An 18,575-nucleotide genomic window follows, 5' to 3' on the forward strand; every position below is an offset into this window, starting at 1 on the left:
ATAAGAGAGTGTTATGATGACCTTGAAGGCTATCAAACCTAGACTGAAGTCTCTGAAGTTTTCAGTCAGGGCTTTAGTGCGATCCATTTCTTCACCCAACATATCATCACTTTTGTCTAGCATGTTTTGAACCTTTTCCAAAGCCTTTTGTTTCTTTACAGCAATCTTAGCAAGTTTAGAGTAGCTGGGCTTGAGATCTTCATCAGATTCATTTTCACTAGATTCAGAGGAGGTATATTTGAGTACCTTTGCACTTTTTGCCATGAAGCAATAGGTGGGAGCGTAGTCATCATTATCTTCGTCAGGCTTGTTGGTGAGGTCAGTTTCTTCAGAGTTGAAGATGGAATTGCTGACGAATGCAGTAGCGAAAGCCAGACTCGCCACACCAGACCCGGACTCCTCAGATGCATCCTCTTCCTCATGTTCCTCAGATTCAGCTTTAGAGTCCATTTCCTTGCCAATAAATGCCCGAGCCTTCTTGGAGCTGCTCTTCTTGTGAGATGAAGACTTCGAGGATTTTGATGATGAAGATTTTGATGATTTCTTCTTCTTCTTAGCGTCATCAGATCTGTAATCCTTGTATTTCTTCTTTTTTAATTCATTTTCCCACTGAGGACAATCTTGAATATAGTGACCAGGTTTCTTGCATTTGTGGCATAGCCTTCTCTTATAGTCACTGGATGAGGAATCACTGCTTCTTGAGGATTTTCCAAAGCGACCACGTCTTGAGAACTTCTGAAATTTCTTCACGAGCAGTGCTAGCTCCTGGCTCAATTCTTCAGGATCACCAAGGCTACTACCAGAATCTTCACATTCAGATTCAGACACAGCCTTGGCCTTCAGGGCACATGGTTTGCCATAGCTCGAACCATAGAGATCTCTCTTTTCAGCAAGCTGGAACTCGTGAGTATTTAGCCTTTCGAGGATATCAGCGGGATCAAGAGACTTGTAGTCAGCACGTTCTTGTATCATCAGGGCCAGAGTATTAAATGAGGAATCAAGCGATCTCAACAGTTTCTTCACCATCTCATGGTCGGTGATGTCAGTAGCACCAAGTGCTTGAAGCTCATTTGAGATGTCAGTGAGGCGATCGAAGGTTTGTTGAATATTTTCATTGTCGAGTCTTTTGAAGCGGTTGAAGAGATTCCGAAGAACATCAACTCGAGAGTCACGCTGAGTTGAGACTCCTTCATTTACTTTGGACAGCCTATCCCAGATAAGCTTAGCAGTTTCCAAAGCACTCACTCTTTCATACTGTCCTTTACTCAGATGGCCACATATGATATTCTTCGCTTGAGAATCGAGTTGCTTGAATCTCTTCACATCGGTAGCGTTCAGTGAGGGTGAGACAGAGGGAACACCATTTTCCACAACATACCAGAGATCGTTGTCAATTGCCTCAAGATGCATTCACATCTTGTTCTTCAAGTAGGGGTAGTCCGTTCCATCAAAGGTAGGACACCCAGCCGAGACCTTGATCATACCTGTGGTCGACATAACTAAAACTCCAGGTGGTTAAACCAAAATCACACAGAACAAGGGAGTACCTTGCTCTGATACCAATTGAAAGTGCGTTATATCGACTAGAGGGGGGGGTGAATAGGCGATTTTTATGAATTCTTCACTGGGGAATTTGCCGGTGAGGAAATTCCTTAGCGAAGAACTACTTGCAGCGGAATAAGTACTCAGAAGTAAGCATAACAGAATACAGGCATGGTCATCATGATGAAATGAAGACAATCACAGAGTACAGAAAGCGTAATCACAGGATAACATAGGATGAAGACAAACAAACTGAAGAAATTGAACTGAGGAAATTGAGAAAGTCTTCAGTCAAAGTCTTCAAACACAGATATGAACAAACACTCAACACAGTAATGAGGAAATGAATGAGTTGAGGAAATAGAACCAGTAAGGTTGGTGAAGACAATGATTTGGTAGACCAGTTCCAACTGTTGTCTCAGTTGTACGTCTGGTTGGAGCGGCTGAGCATTTAAACTCGAGGACATACAATCCCGGACACCCAGTCGCTGAGCACGCAGCTCAGGACACCAAGTCCTCACCGTATTCTCCTTGAACTAAGGTCACACAGACCTCGTCCAATCACTCGTGGTAAGTCTTCAGGCGACTTCCAAACCTTCACAGACTCGCTCACTCGGCGATCCACAATTCCTCTTGGATGCTCTAGACCATGATGCCTAACCGTCTAGAAGAAGCACAGTCTTCAAAGTTAACAAGCATCGGATCCACGCAGGATCAATCTCTTTAGTGATGCTCAATCACTTTGGGTTTGTAGGGGTTTGGTTTTGGGTTTTCCTCACTCGATGATTTTCGCTCAAAGTCCTCGGAGGATGGGATGCTCTCAATTGACAAGTGTCAGTTTCTCGCGGAGTAGCCAACCAGCTAGTGGTTGTAGGGGGCGTCTATTTATAGCCTAGGGAGCAGCCCGACATGATAAGACATAAATGCCCTTCAATGATATGACCGTTATGTGGATAAGATGTTTTGGGATAGCTGGCGCGCAGTACATCAACGGTCGGAAATTTGACTCTCAAATTCCTCAGGGCTATCATGTTCCTCACTGTGTAGGCAATCCGCATTGGCGAATTCCTAACTCCTCAGTCAGAACAAATTCCTCAGCGACCAGAAGAACTTCATCTCTGTCACTGAAGAAATTGACTGAACTGCATGAGATTTCCAAAGGCTTCACTCGAAGGGATTGGTAGGTGTAGGATTTTGAGTTGAGCATCACATGGAAATTTTTCCTTAGTATTTCCTCGACCCCCTGTAACAGTACGGTGTTTCCTATGACTCAAAAAAGAGAAAAACGAAACTACGAAAACAAAAGTCTTCACGCTTCATGTTCCTCAAATGAATACCAAGTCTTCAAGGTCACACCAATTTCTTCACTTTCAAAGTCTTCAGAATGTCAAAGTCTTCAGTCGAAGAACTTCATTTTTAGGGGTCGACTTTCTCTGTAAATATCAAACTCCTCATAGACTTATATACCTGTGTACACTCATAAATACATTAGCCTCTTAACCTATAAGTCTTCAATACACTAAAATCACTAAGGGGCACTAGATGCACTTACACTGCATCCAAATCCTCAATTGGTATTCTCTTACCAGGATCTGATTCAATATCACTGGGTTTAAGTTGAGCTGCAACACTGGGTTATTATTAGTTGTTTTAGTTGAAGGACCTGTTTTCTTAAGTTCGAACCACGACAACCGAGGATCACTAATGCTCACTGCCCTATTCTCAAGTATAGGAGCTCCCAGCGCCTGCAGCGCCCCGCGCCCGGCCGGCCCATGAAACGTGCAAACCAGTCAAACGCAAAAAAGCTCACAAAAAAACCCGATAAAACATAGTGTTCAGCGTGCCCACCACACACCACATCCTGTTAAGGTACAGACACCACTAGCCACACGTGCTACTTGCTGATATTGATTAGTAACAGGGGCAAGAGGATACTAACAGGGTCGCTGTGCTACTTTATTGCACAGAACCATTCATCAATTGTACCTCTTAATCTTTTTGAATTATTTGGAAAAAAGATCATGATTTTGAAAAAGGTTCTTCATTTTGGAAGAAAAAGTTCACAAACCTAAAAAAAGTTCATTGATTTCCAAAAAAAAGGTCATAGATTTTGCAAAAAAACTTCATCAAATTTGAAAAATGTTCACAGATTTTTAAAAAAGCAAATTTGAAAAACTATCATCAAATTTGAGAAAGGTTCATCAGTTTTGAAAAATGTTCAGCGATTTTGAAAAAAAAGTTCATCAATTTTTAAAAAAAGGCTCATCGAATTTCAAAAAAAGTTCATAAAATTTGAAAAAAGTTATCAAATTTGAAAAAAGTTCATCAAATTTGAAAAAAATTCACCGGATTTGAAAAAAGTTCATCAAATTTGAAAAAGTTCAGCGATTTCGAAAAAAAGTTCACAAATCTAAAAAAATAGTTCATCATTTTTTTTTGCACAAATTGAGAAAAGTTCACGCATTTGTAAAACAAAAAAGTAACAGAAAAAAAAAGATAAGAAAGAAAAAGAAAACCGGTTGCGTCTGTAGAAAGAATAGAAATGTAAAAATGAGGAACCAGTCACATGAGGTTGATTGTCCCAAGTGGTTGCTGCGTTGCTACTACCTGCTTTAGGTTGCCGGTTTGAATCCTTGCTGCGCAGCTTTTTTTTTCCAGTTTTTACAGAAAAGCAGAAGGGAAGGGAGGAACTGGGCCGGCCCAAAATAGCGGCAGAGGGTTGCACGCTGCAGGCGCCCGTTAGCAAAATGCCTTATAACGGGCGCCTGCAACGCTAAATAGGGTTTGCCGAAAAATTCCCACGCCCCACGCAATGGCCTGGGCTGCCTGGGGCCAAGATCCACCCACGAGGTAGAGGAACCGTAGGCTTTTCTTAGGAGGAGGCGGTTGCGTGAGAAAAAAACATTATTCATGACGAGCAATCTTGACAGTAGTGTTGCTAGATTATTGTAATCTCGTTTTCTTGTCCTTTTTTTTGGTTCTGCCTTTTGTGTTTGTTTAAATTTTTTTTCTGTCACTTTTGTTTCTAATTTTGCATGCAAATAATATTCTGTGGTAGTTGGTAGTGAATGGTTGTAGGGCAGTGATCATCTTGAAAATAAACTTCATGTGATGTAAAGTAAAACTCATCTTCATAAAAGGCATGCAGTTCTGAATCTATCACACCAACTGGCTTATTGTTTACCTTCTTTTTTTATAGGAAGAGGCATGGCTCGTTCACTCGCTATATACATCCAAGAGATAGTCAAATCTGAACACGAAAAATGCCCGGTTTTGTTTGTACACCGGACAGAATCAGCCGCACACAACGCAAGCGTATTACTCCTTCCGTTCCTAAATACTCCGTCCGTCCCTAACTCCTTTCTCCGCCCTATAATATAAGAGCGTTTTAACACTAGTGTAATGTAAAAAACGATCTTACATTATGGGATGGAGCGTGTATAAGTCTTTTTAGATATTCTAATATGAACTACGTACGAAGCACAATGAGTGAATCTACACTCTAAAATACGTCTATATACATCCATATATATTTCATATAAAAATCTCTAAAATGACTTATATTTAGGAACGGAGGGAGTACAATGCATTATCAAACATTAGTACCGAACCGAAGACACAGTCCGCATTATAATGAAGTTACTATTCACACTTTTTGTCCCTGATTTTTTCCCTAAAGTCGATAGGGGTTTTATTTGGCAGAAAATCTTATACGAGTTACAATATAAGATCAAGTTTGTTGTAAGAGGAACGATCCAGTCTTCAACAAGATCGGCGGAGGAGGACACGAGAGAGAGAGAGAGAGAGAGAGAGAGAGAGAGGACCCCGTCGCTGGCCTTGTCATCGGTGGTCGTGGCCGCCTCCCTCCTCGCAGGGGCCTCCGTCGTCCACAACGTCTACAAGCCCGACATGGTATGGTACACTAGTCTCGTCTCTGCCCCATGCGCGCAACCTGTTCGACGCAATGCACACTCACGGCTCACCGCACTTTCTTTTCTTCTGACCCACCCGCAGACCATTCCGCCGGTAGAGAGCACCGACGGCAATGACGGCCAGCAGAACTGAGCTGGTTTCACGGAGAGCGCCGGCGGAGACGGATTCTGTTCCTTTGCAAGAACCATGTTCCGCATTGCACTGCCATCTGCGTGCCTCCAACCGTTTCTGGCAGCGCATCTTGTTGTGCTTACCAGAGGAGCACAGCATTCTGCTGCTCGTTACCCACTGGAATCAAACTAACATTCTATGATTTGCGTATCTTGTTCAAAGGGATTTAGTGTTTGCAGGAGACACTATGTTCTTGTTTACTTTTTGCAGGAGATATTACGTTCCTGTTTACTTTCTGCAGGAGATATTATGTTCTTATTTAACACGACATTCGATCCCAAACCTCCGGGGCTCTTTCACACCTGACATTCTCATCGATGTCATATGCTGGAATTTGGTTTATCCTTAAAATTCCAGGAGCCTGTACCTCTAAACGGTCAGATAGTGAAGGGACCAAGGCTACTGGAGTGGTGTCAGATTCATACCTTTGAGAGCCAATGAAGGCTGTTGGATGAACAGGAAAAAAAATGTGCGGAGCAACTAGGGAGTAGCCTCTCGTAGAATGATCCTGGCACCAGTTACAACAACAGGCTCGTCGATTTGCCGGAGTGCAACCAACAATAGGCTCGTCGATTTGCCGGAGTGCAACCAGGCTCTTCAGCACCGCGTTGAAGTCATTGTATGGGAGATCATTAAGGAGTAGACTGACTTCCAGAGGTGGCTGTTGCAACTGAAGAAAGTGACTGCAGGTGGTACTGTGTTTGGGCCAGCAGAGCAGCCCAAGTCCGCGATCGCCATCTTTCCACGCGACAAGGTGCTTGTGTTTCTGCATACTCCCTCCGTTCCATAATTCTTGTCAAGGTGCTTGTCTTGGAATTCAGAGACCTGGAACCCCAGAGAGCAAGATGTGATGGAAGTAGGGATGACTTTTCTGGCTAATAGGGTCAACGTCTTACCAATCTGAGGGGCAGCTAACAGAGAGGTTGAATAAAAGATTAGGTCAAATTCGGATCAGGATATAATACATTAACAACCTGTCACTTCTAGAGTTTGTTTTACATCAGCAGACTTGTCATTTTGAGGGCATGCCTTTGCTTGCAAACTGGAAGTCCAGTTCTTCTTTTCTATGCTTAACTGGGGATGAACTTTCTGGCTGCTTACTGGGCGCAATAATTAGGTCATATTCGAATGAGAATAACAGCCTGTCACCGCTAGAGATTGTAATTTTTATAGACCAGAAAAATATTATTTGGCATGGTTAAATTTTGTTGGCTCTTCCGACCGAGCATATATAGAAGCAGAATGATAACTGAACTCGAGTACATACTCTGTTTTACTGGAATTTCCAGTGCATTGTTAGCATTAACACAAACACCATGAGTATTGCACTGAATAAGAACAGTAAATTGGAGTGTACACACATTGTTATGGATCATGCAGTGAGTATTACAGTAGTCCCAACTGTCGCCATGACCATCAATGTAATAGAACTGAGTTTACACGGAAAAAAAAACAGCCGGCAGCTTTCTGCAAGAAAAGAGAGGTATAAAGAATATTCAGAATAAGTGTTACAGACTTGGGCAGGCTAGGCACTTAGTTTTAGTCTTGTTTCTGCTCTTATATTCTCCCTGCAGTCTCTTGTAAAATAAAAATCCGTGCCTCGTTCATAATCTCCTGAGCGAATATAATCTTCAGAAACAAATGACACATTGCGAATGTTTTGTCAGAGAGAGAGAGAGAGAGAGAGGAAAATGCAAGTGTACAATCTGGAACAGTCAACTAGCAAATATAACTCCAGCTTTGCAAACGTACAACACAAATGTCTTGTGCACATACTTAGGCGGCCTTTGTTTGGATGAGCCTAGATCTGCCCTCTGGACACATGCATCACCATGATGATCTAGCTGGTTGGTTCATCACAGTTGTCTTTTTGGAACACAGCTGAAGCAACACTCATGACTCAGGGACATTATTGATATTTCACAACTCCCGCAGTTTCTACAGCTATCCGACAGCAGCAGGGTGAACAAACAACGAGCTTCTGATTCTCAGGAATCCACGGCCATGGTGATCCTCAGGAATCTCTGGCCCAAACAATAAATAAGGAGAAGGCTACTAGTTTGATTATGCTTGATTTGACTGCCAAATACTCCCTCCGTTCCTAAATATCAGTCTTTTTAGAGATTCCACTATGGAGTACGTACGAAGTAAAATGAGTGAATCTACACTCTAAAATATGTCTACATACATCCGTATGTAGTTTGTAGTGAAATCTATAAAAAGACTTATATTTAGGAACAGAGGAAGTACGTAATTTCTAAGCACAAGACAGCAGTTGGACGAGATTGTAAGACCGAACTTTGTCAATACAAGAATCTTTTCGCAAAAAAAAAAAGCTGGCCAAATAATTATGAAGGAATTGCCCGTCAAGCTTGCTCATCTTGATGTACATTTGTTCTGCAGCAGGGCAGGAGCTTGTCAACTCCAGCCAGAGCAGCTCTGCAGACACACCTGATCCATGCAATGATCAAGGTGTTTTAGTCTGCTTCCTTGGGTCTATGCATTAGGGTGCGCTAACAGATATCCTGCCAGCCACCATCCACATCCCGGCATCTTCGATCAACCGTCACCTCCATGGATGAGTAGTTGTTCATCATATATCCTGGCTGACGAACCTTTTTGAAGGCAGAAACAATCTTCACCTTCTATTCATTTCTCATTTATTACTCCTAACTCACTTCAAAGTATCATTGCAATGGCCTCCTAAAGTAGAGGCAAGAGATCACCCAGCAATCAAACATCAAACAGGCGGTAAAGTTACAACAAACTTCTTTGTTACTTGCTCATTTATCTTACTTAGGTTTTATGACTTCTTTACTGGATCTAAGCGCCCCCGCATGACAACGGAAACCATTACATATATACAAGAGACAAGCATGGGGAGCAGGTTGATGATGGTGTCCAGAGATACCAACTACCTACTACCAGGTCATCCAAGGCAGCATCGCTGAGACTTTTCAGATTTTCACCTCTCGCACGTCATTTTGCCCGAAAGGGGTGCCGCAGCCCGGGCACTTCCGGTGGCGTAGCTCGAGGTTCCTCTGTATACATGTTGAGCAGAACAGGTGGAAGCATTTCGTGATCACAACCTGCCCACAACCAAACAAGGAACACAAGGCTAATCAGCATTCAGCAGTAGGTGGTCTTCAGGTTTAAGTGCATAACAGAGAAACTGGAACTTCGGTCACATGGAAATAAAAATACATGTATAACTCAGCTTCTACCATCTCGAGTCACATACAAATCTGCATCGTCCAAAACTAAGGTTATGCAATTCAATGAACAGCAAGTTACCTCTTTGGGTCGGTCAAAGCACACGCCACACTTGAGAATAGCCTTGGAGTCTTTTATCTCGTCCTGGAGCTTCTGGATAGTAGCCTCTTCGTTCTCAGATGTCAGCTCCATGACTTCATTCTTCACCTCCTCGTATGCTTCCTCAAGCTTTCTCTTCTCGCTTCTATAAAATAGCAAAAGAATGTGTAACAAGCCCTGGTGGCAGAACAGCAAGACAAACTTGGAACCAAAAATTAACACCACACCAGCAAGCCTAACCTCTCACGCTCCAGCTCTGTTCTGAGCTCAGCTATTTTTTTCTGGTTTTGCTCATATTCTTTCTCAGAGGATCCAACGGCGGACCGAAGCCACTTGAGCTCCTTCTCTGCGTCAGATACCTCCAGCAGAGTCTTTTCAATGGTAACTGCATGATGCCTGTTCTCTGAAGAAGTTTTTATAGCTTGTGCGACATAGGCTTTCATCTGTAAGGTTTATTCAAATAAAGACACTTCAAAACCAGCTCAGTGGTAAACACACACACACACACACAGAGAGAGAGAGAGAATATATTTTTTAATACAATAAATATTTGCTTTGACGTGATTTTCAATTACTGTTGGCGGACAGCAAACTAAACCATAAATAACACATAGGGCATGAGTCAGAGATTACCTGCTCTTCACCACGGGAGAGTTTTTGTTTAGATGACTCCAGTGAACTGTTAACCTGATGGAGTTGCTTCTGTAACAAATGCTTTTCAGAGAGAAGGGAAGCAGAGGCTTGCTTTGTCTTCACACTATCTGATACAAGCTGTTAGATGAGAAACAAGTTACTGATGGGAACCAATAAGAAAAGCAAACAGTGTTTCTTCTGGCAATTCAACAGAGTATAAATATGGTGTGGGGTTAAAGTGCATGGTTAATAAGGCGATAAGGCAATTTCAGATGCACTGGACTACTGCCCCAGCATCTAGGTGCTAGAGACGTGCTGCAAGGACACACTATGTGAATCAACAAGTAGCAGCAACTGGAGTAACTATCTAATAGATAGAGATGGAAAAGGGAAAAGAGAAATACACCAGGCCACCTAGCCCAACAGCCGCAGCTGTCACCATGCTTGTGCACATGGAGCATGTAACAGGATCCTAGTGGCGTGTTGCTATATTGAGGGGGGTGCCATGCCGACAGCAAAGGGGAAACGCCCGTGAGACAGAAGCACGGATTCCACCACAGAAAGCCCAGCAAGCTGGCAGCGAAGAGCTGCCCTGGTATCAGATTCAGATACACACCTTTATGTTAAAATCATCTCTGTCGGCAACCTGTTGAAGAAGATGCTGGTTTTGTGTCTGCATGTCTTCATATGCTTGACCAATTGTCTGCAGTGACAGCATCATTTGCTTTCAAACACACTCGCACACAAAAACAAACAAAAAAACTGCCGATAAGAAAACTAAAAATGAGCTAACCTCAATTTCAGAGATATAAGCATCTCCTTCCGCTTCTTTAATTCTTATTGCCTCCTTGAGTTCCAGAACATCTCTGCAAAACAGATCATACAAGGGATGATGCTGCGGAGGTGATACAGAATACCATGTCCTCATTGAACAATAAAATATCTAATGGTTCACAAACATAACATATACTGCCAGCTGTCACAAAAAAGTTGTACCAAGAAAATATAAAAGCTCGTTTATACTGATCACTAGAACTAGTTGGATAATACTTGATAGCAAGATGACGATTATTGCGATCTAATTAGGTTTTAACCTAGTGGGCCAAACAGGACAGGAAGGCACAAAATATATGTATTACTAGCAGATGCAGGAACCAGTTGCAGGAGTTAAACTGGAACCTAGCCGGTTCTGATTGAGCTGGTTTACAGCTGCAACAGAAATAAAGTCCAGTTTGTTTGTGCATTTTGAGCCTATGAGTTTCTTAATAATTTAGTAAATGGAATTTAGGAACAAGGTGTATATGCTTGGATTTCCAATGGAAATTGTGAGCAAGTATGGGTTGTATTAGCCATTGAGCGGCAAAATGGGTGGTTTCGAAACCTATAAAGGACTATGTTAACCGTTATTAAACAGTACTCCCTCCGTCCAGAATTAATTAATGTTAAAACAGATGTATCTAGACGTATTTCGATGCTAGATACATCCGTTTGAACAACATCAACTAATTCCGGTCGGACAAAGTATGTATTTAACACACTCAACATCTTTCACGTCATTAATAGCAGCAACCAGGATGAAACAACTGCAATAATTAACATCCTGATCCCCTCAACGGAAAACTTGTTTGAAATAGCAATCCAAGTAAACTGGAGAACTATTTCAGTCCCAGTAAACTGGAGAACACATATTGAATTGTCACTAGGAGAAGATAACTGACCTTTCAGATGCATCTACATCGGTCCTTAACTCTTCCAGTTCTGCTTCAGCAATGCAAAGCCTTCTCTGGCATGCAGTTTCGGCTTCATTTGCTGCTTTTACACGAAGCTCAAGACTATGCTCCTCTAGACTAGTTCTCAAATATTCAGCCTGCTTGCGAGCTCGATTTTCTGATTCCTTGATCTCTGTAATTGTCCTAGATTCACAGTAGTGTAAAATAAGAATCTAACGAATGAAGAAAAATATATTAGTATGTAAAATTGATGAAAGCTGTGAATTGACTATCATTCTATGGATCGTTTTCAAAGGGGAAATCAATGGGCATTTGGTAATGGAGGAAAGCGTAGAGGTAATAAACCTATGTTTTTTTTTCATTTGATAGTTCTTAGCTTATATGATTTTTATTCATTGCCGTTTTGAACACTTTATTTCCAGCGATCTAAAGTAGTATATTTTTCTTTCGGCATTTACAAATGCCACATAACCTATGTCAGCTAGTGTTAGCAGATTGCATCCAAACTAAAACTGGATTGCCAAGCCTTTTCCATCAGTTTGGACTTTTGGTTGCGTTAGCTAGTGCATGAAGCTTAACATGGTATCGGAGCCTAAGGTCTCAAGTTCAAGTCCATGTATAGTCTCCCTCTGTGTCCATGTATAGGCCTCTTGAGCCATATCTCTCAGTCTATTCATGTGTTGACTTCCCGTGTCATAAAGTGTGTGTATGCGGATTGCCTAGCCCTTTCCATCAGTTTGGACTTTTAGTTGCATTGGCTGCATGAAGCTTAACAAACACATGTTTTAACAACTTTATAGATTTAACTGACTGCAAATTTTCATATGTAAAGTATATAGCTGAAATTGAGGATTAGAGTAAAGATGGACTTCTTTCAGGCATGCAGCAGAACATGTTTATTCAGAAGGAAAAATGCATTGAATGATAGAACTTTAAGAATCATAAAGGGATGTGTCAACTTTATCTCTTGTTCCCAAGGTGTGGTAAACTGTAAATGCCAAGTAGAAAACATTTTCTAACAGAGAATTTCAAGAATCTGGCGGAGGACTATGAGATCATCTAAGAGAATAACATAAGTCACACTCATCAAAAATCAACACAACTGATAAGTGATAACGATAACAATCAAGTCATACCTTGACTCAGAACATTCTTTCCCATACATATCCACAATAAATTCCAACTCCTGATTTTCCTTTTCCAACGTCTCAATCTGTTGAAATTTCATTCAGAAAACATGAATGGCAATCCTGACACGGTGCAAAGTTGCAAGAGCTTGGCTTCGGACCATCGAAGGGCAATACTTCCTTGTTTTTCTTCAGAAAATGGAAGATTTTTATATTTAGGCTCATATATGTAACCTCTCTTAGTTGCATATTCACTACCAGAGTTTGTTTGCTCATAATTCTTTAAAATTTAAGGGCCCATACTGTTAGTTGCATATTCACTACCAGATATTTGTTTGCCCACAGTTGGAAAATAACAACAATTTCAGGTAGCTAGTTGCAAAAGCTAAATATACACCAATGCTTGAAAGACTAAGAACTAACTGTTAATCCATAATATATTTTCAGAAACCAGGTATCAAGCATGGACTAATCTTGACAGATCTAACCTTATTTAATGACAAGTAGGGGTAACCTAATGGTGCATGCTATCTCTTCTTAAAGAATGGCTTTGTTATAGAGAGCAAGGACTAAATCTTCACAGGTAGCATGTACCCTAACGGACATAGAGATAGCAAGGAGTAATCTTGACAGATGTAACCTTATTTGATCATATCTCACCCTAACGTTACTAATTTTATATTTCCTTATATATAATTGGCTTAAGGCCCAAGCTACTTGCTCTCCAAGTTGCTTCTTTGGCCAGTTATTGGGTGAGTCTACGCTAATAAGTAATAACAAATCAGATATAATTGCTTGTGTAATAACTCGAAAATTTCTCCGAGCTGAGAGAACCATGGTGAAGGGAAAAGCAAACACTTTCAGAGAACGCAAATATATATCAGGCTGTCAGCACAATTAGAAGACGAGAGATTTTCATGATACCATACCAATTCTTTGAGGGACTTGATCTCAGAGACTTGTGTGTTGTATCTATCAGATATTTCCTTCTGTTCACTGATCTGAAAATGGGAGATACTTCCATCAGATGTTCCGATTATGCTGGAGGTCTATTCAGAATTTCTCAGGTATAGTTCAGAAGATAAACTCTACGGAAATAGTTTGTGAATAATATTATTTGAAGATCTAATAATGATCCTAAAAACATGTAACAAGGCAAGCATATAACAGCATCAAAGTACACATGAGTATAGCCTGAAGATAACCTGAAGATAATATAACCTTTCTCTTCACTCGTCATTTGGAGATCAGACATGGTCTCTGATACACCTAATTAACTATTACTTTTTGTATACTTTAGAGATAAAATATTCAAGAAAATGACATAGAATAAATTTTATGACAAATATAAATTGAATGACAAACATAAACACTTATGCATATTATATTGGGAAAAGTAAGCATACATACAGAGGTGGTTGCTTGAGCTAGGTTTTAGATACTTGTGCATCTGGAAAACTTCTCAAAAGTCACATATGTGCATCTGTTAGAACATGCTATATTCTAGATTTGGTTGGTTTAAGTTGAGTTGGTTATGTGCTAGCAGTCGACTATCTAAGTGACGACTTTGCTTCTTTGTAGAAGGCGATCAGTAAACAAAGTTACCTTGACCAGCTATTCTAGTGTTACTACCCCAACTGGTTACCCCTTCAATCTAATGTCGTTCTACCTTAATCCATCTTATTCCATTTCCAACCCCTTGTTCAAGTCGGTTCATGACACGGTAAGAATGGACTAGTACTAGTTCTGGTATGTGGTGCTTGTTCTTTGTAGTTAATCTATATTGCAGATATATGAATGCAGAAAGTATCCTATCTGCTAAAATCAATGCAAAGTGAGTAAATGTGTACAGGAATCCCTGTAAGAAACATAAAAGATTTATTTTTCATTACACACTGTGTGGCAATCTCACTACCAAGTACAAGCATGTTAAATTTCAGCGACATTCGCAGACATGGCAAGAGATGCAGACCGAGAGCCAGTTTGGAAACATTGATAGATCCAAATCGATGACATACCTTCTTAGCTAACAAGGTTCTTAACGAGTCAGCTTCTTCACGTAATGCAAGTGCTTCAGAAGCCGCATCCTTTGATCTATTCAATTGATTCTCCATCATTTCCATCTCTTTAGAGAGTGCTGCAGCCATGACATGAATCTCATCCTTGAAGTCTTTTTTACCTAGACAGTGGTGGAATTGAGAACAAAGTATATATTACACTGCAGGAGGTTAACCCAGATCTCGATTTAGCAAGCCACTAAGTCAGGCCTCAATACCTGAATCTTGCAAAGATTCCTCAACTTTGATCTCAAGATCATTCTTCTCAGCCATGGATTTCAGAATCTGATGTTCCAGTTCTTCGATTTTGGCCTCATAAGCGGTAATGGATTGTTTAATATTGTCGACGGATTCTCCTTTTGCACACATTTCTTTCTCCCTTTGCAAGAATTGGTTCTTATCATTCTAAAGTCAAAGAAAGGAAAAGCTGGTCAAGAGAAAATACCTTGCAAAACAACAGCACAACAGAGGAAAAGCATATTACCTGTAATACTTCAACCAAACCCTTGTATCGTTCTATCTCAGTATTCAGATGATGTATCTGATCGCTAAGAATTGTATATGGTTTTGATGTGAAAATATAGTTGTCGTCTTTTAATTGACCCTGCAAACATAACACCAGAATGCAGATTATAGGAATAAGAAGACCCAGGATACAACTTGAAAGTACAACAAATATGTTAGCCATCCATTACAAAGAAGGTGCCAACCTGCAGATCTTCTAACTGCTTAGACAGTATGAAATTATCCTCTTGAGTCTCATGGAGTTCAAACAGGCGGTCTCCTGCAAGGGTCTGCCCTCCATTGGACAAATTATACTATAAGATGAATGCTGAGCAGATAAGGCATATAAAAAGCATATATGCAATGGAATTTGGTCTGGTTAAAAGTACCTTAGCTTCCTCAACAGCATCTTTGAGATCTCCCCAGCCCATGTTTTTGTCTGAAGATTTATCAGCCGAAACAGCACCATTCACAGCGTTTGGACCAGACATGTTCATTAGCGAACCTCCATGCCTCTGCAACTGGAGAATAACCAACTTCCGTCGACTTTCCTCAAGCTCCGCCATGGTTTCCTCTAGCTCTCCTGCATAAGCACATGAATATGGATTGCTTTGCTTTAGAATCAAAGCTTGACCAGTTTTATAGCTCAAAATCTGGAAGCCCTGAACAAGATAAGTTTTTATTTTATTTGATAGGGGTCTGTTAACATATCTTAGTACATTTCTTCCAGTTGTATTGGCAGCAAGTTTTAGCACAATTAATGCCACAAATTATTTCCATATGAAATATGCAAACTGTGATGCAAGGTCAATCTTGTCAAGAATGCAAAGCCGAGCTTGTTGTGAAAAGGGGCAGCTTTAAAAAAAAGGGACCAGCCAGGACTAGTCCATGGTGGCATATTTTAATAGAAGAGGCAACCTTGAGCATCACGCATGCGAGCCGAGACTCGAAAGCGGGTGGGCTGGCTGTGCATTTGCGCGCCTTGCCAACAGAACAGTACTTTAGTCTAAAAAAAGGGGGGGGGGGCAACTTTTAATCATCCAGATGACAGAAGGAAATGGTATGTTTTAAAATTAAGCCAAATGCATTCATATATTGTTACCTGATTTGCGATTTGCTATTCGGCTTCACGATTAGCTACCTCAGCCTGTATTGGGTTCACTAGGCGTTGTACATCTCTGATTCGTGAATCGGAGATCAGGTTCGGCAAGCCAGAGATTGGGGTTCGGCGAATCGAAGGTCGGATTCGGCAAATCAGAGATCGGGGTTTGGCGAATCGAAGGTCGGGTTCAGAAAATCAGAGATTGGGGTTCGGCGAATCGAAGGTCGGGTTCGGCAAATCGGAGGTTAGGGTTTGTGAACACTAGATCTCTAGGCACAAACACTAAAGTAGCACATGGTTCTGCACACAGAAGCATTGGAAAATAGGCAAAGCAAGAAACGGGCCTAGTCAGCCCACACAGCCCATAAACGATCCTGGGTCATGAACCATCTTCCTCACCTCATCCACACATGGTTCATGGCTATGGCTGCAGCCGCAGCCCATACCATGCCAACCTACTCAAGAGCACCCAATGGTGACGTACAACTCGATGTACTCGACATGAGATAGCTGCATGGCAATTCCTTCCGTTTTTCTCTCAATCTCGTTGGTTGGAATCTAATGGTCCACCTGAATGACTGGTCAGCGCATCCTTACCGATTGGCAACAAACTCGAACCCCAATCAAGATTGGGGTTTGGGGTTCAGAGGGTGGTTTAGTGAATCTGGTAACTACGGAGAAGATAATAACTGTGAATGCCCATATATACACACGAGACAAAATTTAACAAATATATCAAATGAGGAAAGGAATGACATTTTTAACACCTGAAAGATGCTTGATTTCCTGCAATTCTTTTGAGTAGCCGCTTTTGAAAGCCTCAATCTCATCCAGATACCTTTTATGCTTCTCATTGACAATAGAAATAGCTTCACGGACATTGCCAACCACCTCTTTCAAGTGATCATTATGGTTTTGAAGGGCAACAACAACATCTAAATTAAATAATGAAAGTTCAAGCAGATGGGTAGTTAGCAAATAATAAAGGTGCACTGAAAAAAAATGGAGGGGAAAAGCCAGATATTACTTATTGTCTTTACCTTCATTTGACTTCTCTCCATTTAAAGCTAATGACAAATATTCACTTCTAGCCTGTTGTGCAGCAATAGCCTCTTGAAGGGACCTCATGAGAGCAAGAGTTGCCGAACGGCGCAAAGCAAGAGCTTCTTCAGCAAATTCCAACAAGCTATTGTCGTCCTTTTTTCCGTAATTGTTGGACTTCAAGAGCATGAAGAGAAAATTTTCCTCAGAAGGACACGACTCGATGGATTCTGAGCAACAAAAAGGGAACACACAATCAGCTAAGGCAACATCGCTACTGAAACAAAAAAGAACATCTCAGAAAGCAACATTTAACAGTTAAACAAATAGAGCAACCTTCTGACAACTCTTCATGGTCAAGTGCAGGTAAATTGTTCAAACCACCACCAAATCGAACTCCAAGCAGGATTAAATCATCAACAAGCTATAATTAGCATATATTAGTAAGAAGCATTACGAACCAGAAAAGCACCATAAAACAGAGTTTACATGAGACTCGGGGGATAGAACCTGATTCCACATCTTATCCAGAGAAATCAGAGTATTGTCGTAAGAAGATTGTTCATTCCTCAACTCCTTGAACTTAGCTTCCAACACATGCATTTCAGACTTCTGTGCTTCCAATTGCTGCACCAACTTCTGGTTTTCATAATGAAGGGCTGTGGCATCCATCTTTAAAAGAAAAACAGAAAAGTTAAGTCCTACAAACAGATTCACTCATTTTGCTCCGTATGTAGTCACTTGTTGAAATCTCTAGAAAGACAAATATTTAGGAATGGAGGGAGTATTATCTTGACCGACGTTTTGCTCCATTGCAGTTTCAGGAACTGCGGATAGTATCATTGGTACGAGGCTCAGCAATTGGAGACAACAATTCGAGCAGGCATTTAATAGCATAATACTGGAGTAATGGACAAAGCTTTGAAAGTGTTCCCTAAAATTGTCCAGTGGGACAAACACTATGGTGAATGGCAGCATCCAACAGCTAGATTAGAACATTCCACATATATTTCCATGAATTGGAGCAAAAGCAAGCAGACACAGAAGCAGCTGGCCATGGGGGAGGGAGGTCCGGGAGCAGAAGCGGCTAGCGCCAGATGCGGGGAGCACCGGCGAGTTGGTGGGGAGGGAGGTTCGAGGTGCGGCGCGGCTCGTCGGAGAAGGTGGCAGGGAGAAGAGCTTACTTGCAGGTCTTCGCCGCCGTGAAGGGGGAGGTCGCCGCCGCGGTTAAGCAGGGGGAAGGGGAATGGATAGGGAGAAATAGTGGTCCGTGCGGCGGGGTTGAATCGAACTTGGAGGAGGGTGGGGAGACCGGAGTCAAGGTGAGAGAGGGAAGTAGTTGCAGGAATCACCTTGTCTGTTTGGAGCGCCGCCGGCCGCCGGGACGCCGCCTCTGTCCGCCGCTGCCGCACGCGAGAGCGAG

At 41.5% G+C, this 18,575-nt stretch overlaps 1 protein-coding gene across 2 annotated transcripts; it reads right to left on the reverse strand.

Annotated features, from left to right (window-relative positions):
• Positions 1–8,324: 8,324 nt before the first annotated feature.
• On the reverse strand, positions 8,325–18,565 carry LOC119278455 (E3 ubiquitin-protein ligase BRE1-like 2). Of its 2 annotated transcripts, none has more exons than XM_037559804.1 (19): positions 18,512–18,565; positions 17,663–17,827; positions 17,489–17,576; positions 17,152–17,382; positions 16,879–17,046; positions 15,399–15,592; positions 15,216–15,299; positions 14,990–15,109; positions 14,724–14,910; positions 14,467–14,627; positions 13,378–13,449; positions 12,458–12,534; positions 11,310–11,504; positions 10,385–10,457; positions 10,208–10,294; positions 9,592–9,729; positions 9,199–9,401; positions 8,941–9,103; positions 8,325–8,735 (listed from the first exon to the last, which is right to left on the reverse strand). In XM_037559804.1, exons 2-19 carry the CDS (start codon positions 17,822–17,824, stop codon positions 8,604–8,606), a joined length of 2,535 nt encoding a protein of 844 aa, XP_037415701.1. In that variant the 5' UTR covers positions 17,825–17,827; positions 18,512–18,565; the 3' UTR covers positions 8,325–8,603. The 2 variants fall into 2 exon arrangements, with proteins under 2 accessions (XP_037415701.1, XP_037415700.1); XM_037559803.1 differs by having other exon boundaries at positions 17,663–17,824; positions 18,505–18,559.
• Between the last annotated feature and the right edge of the window lie 10 nt (positions 18,566–18,575).

Source organism: Triticum dicoccoides, chromosome 3B (genome assembly GCF_002162155.2).
Source record: "Triticum dicoccoides isolate Atlit2015 ecotype Zavitan chromosome 3B, WEW_v2.0, whole genome shotgun sequence".
Classification (NCBI taxonomy): Eukaryota; Viridiplantae; Streptophyta; class Magnoliopsida; order Poales; family Poaceae; genus Triticum; species Triticum dicoccoides.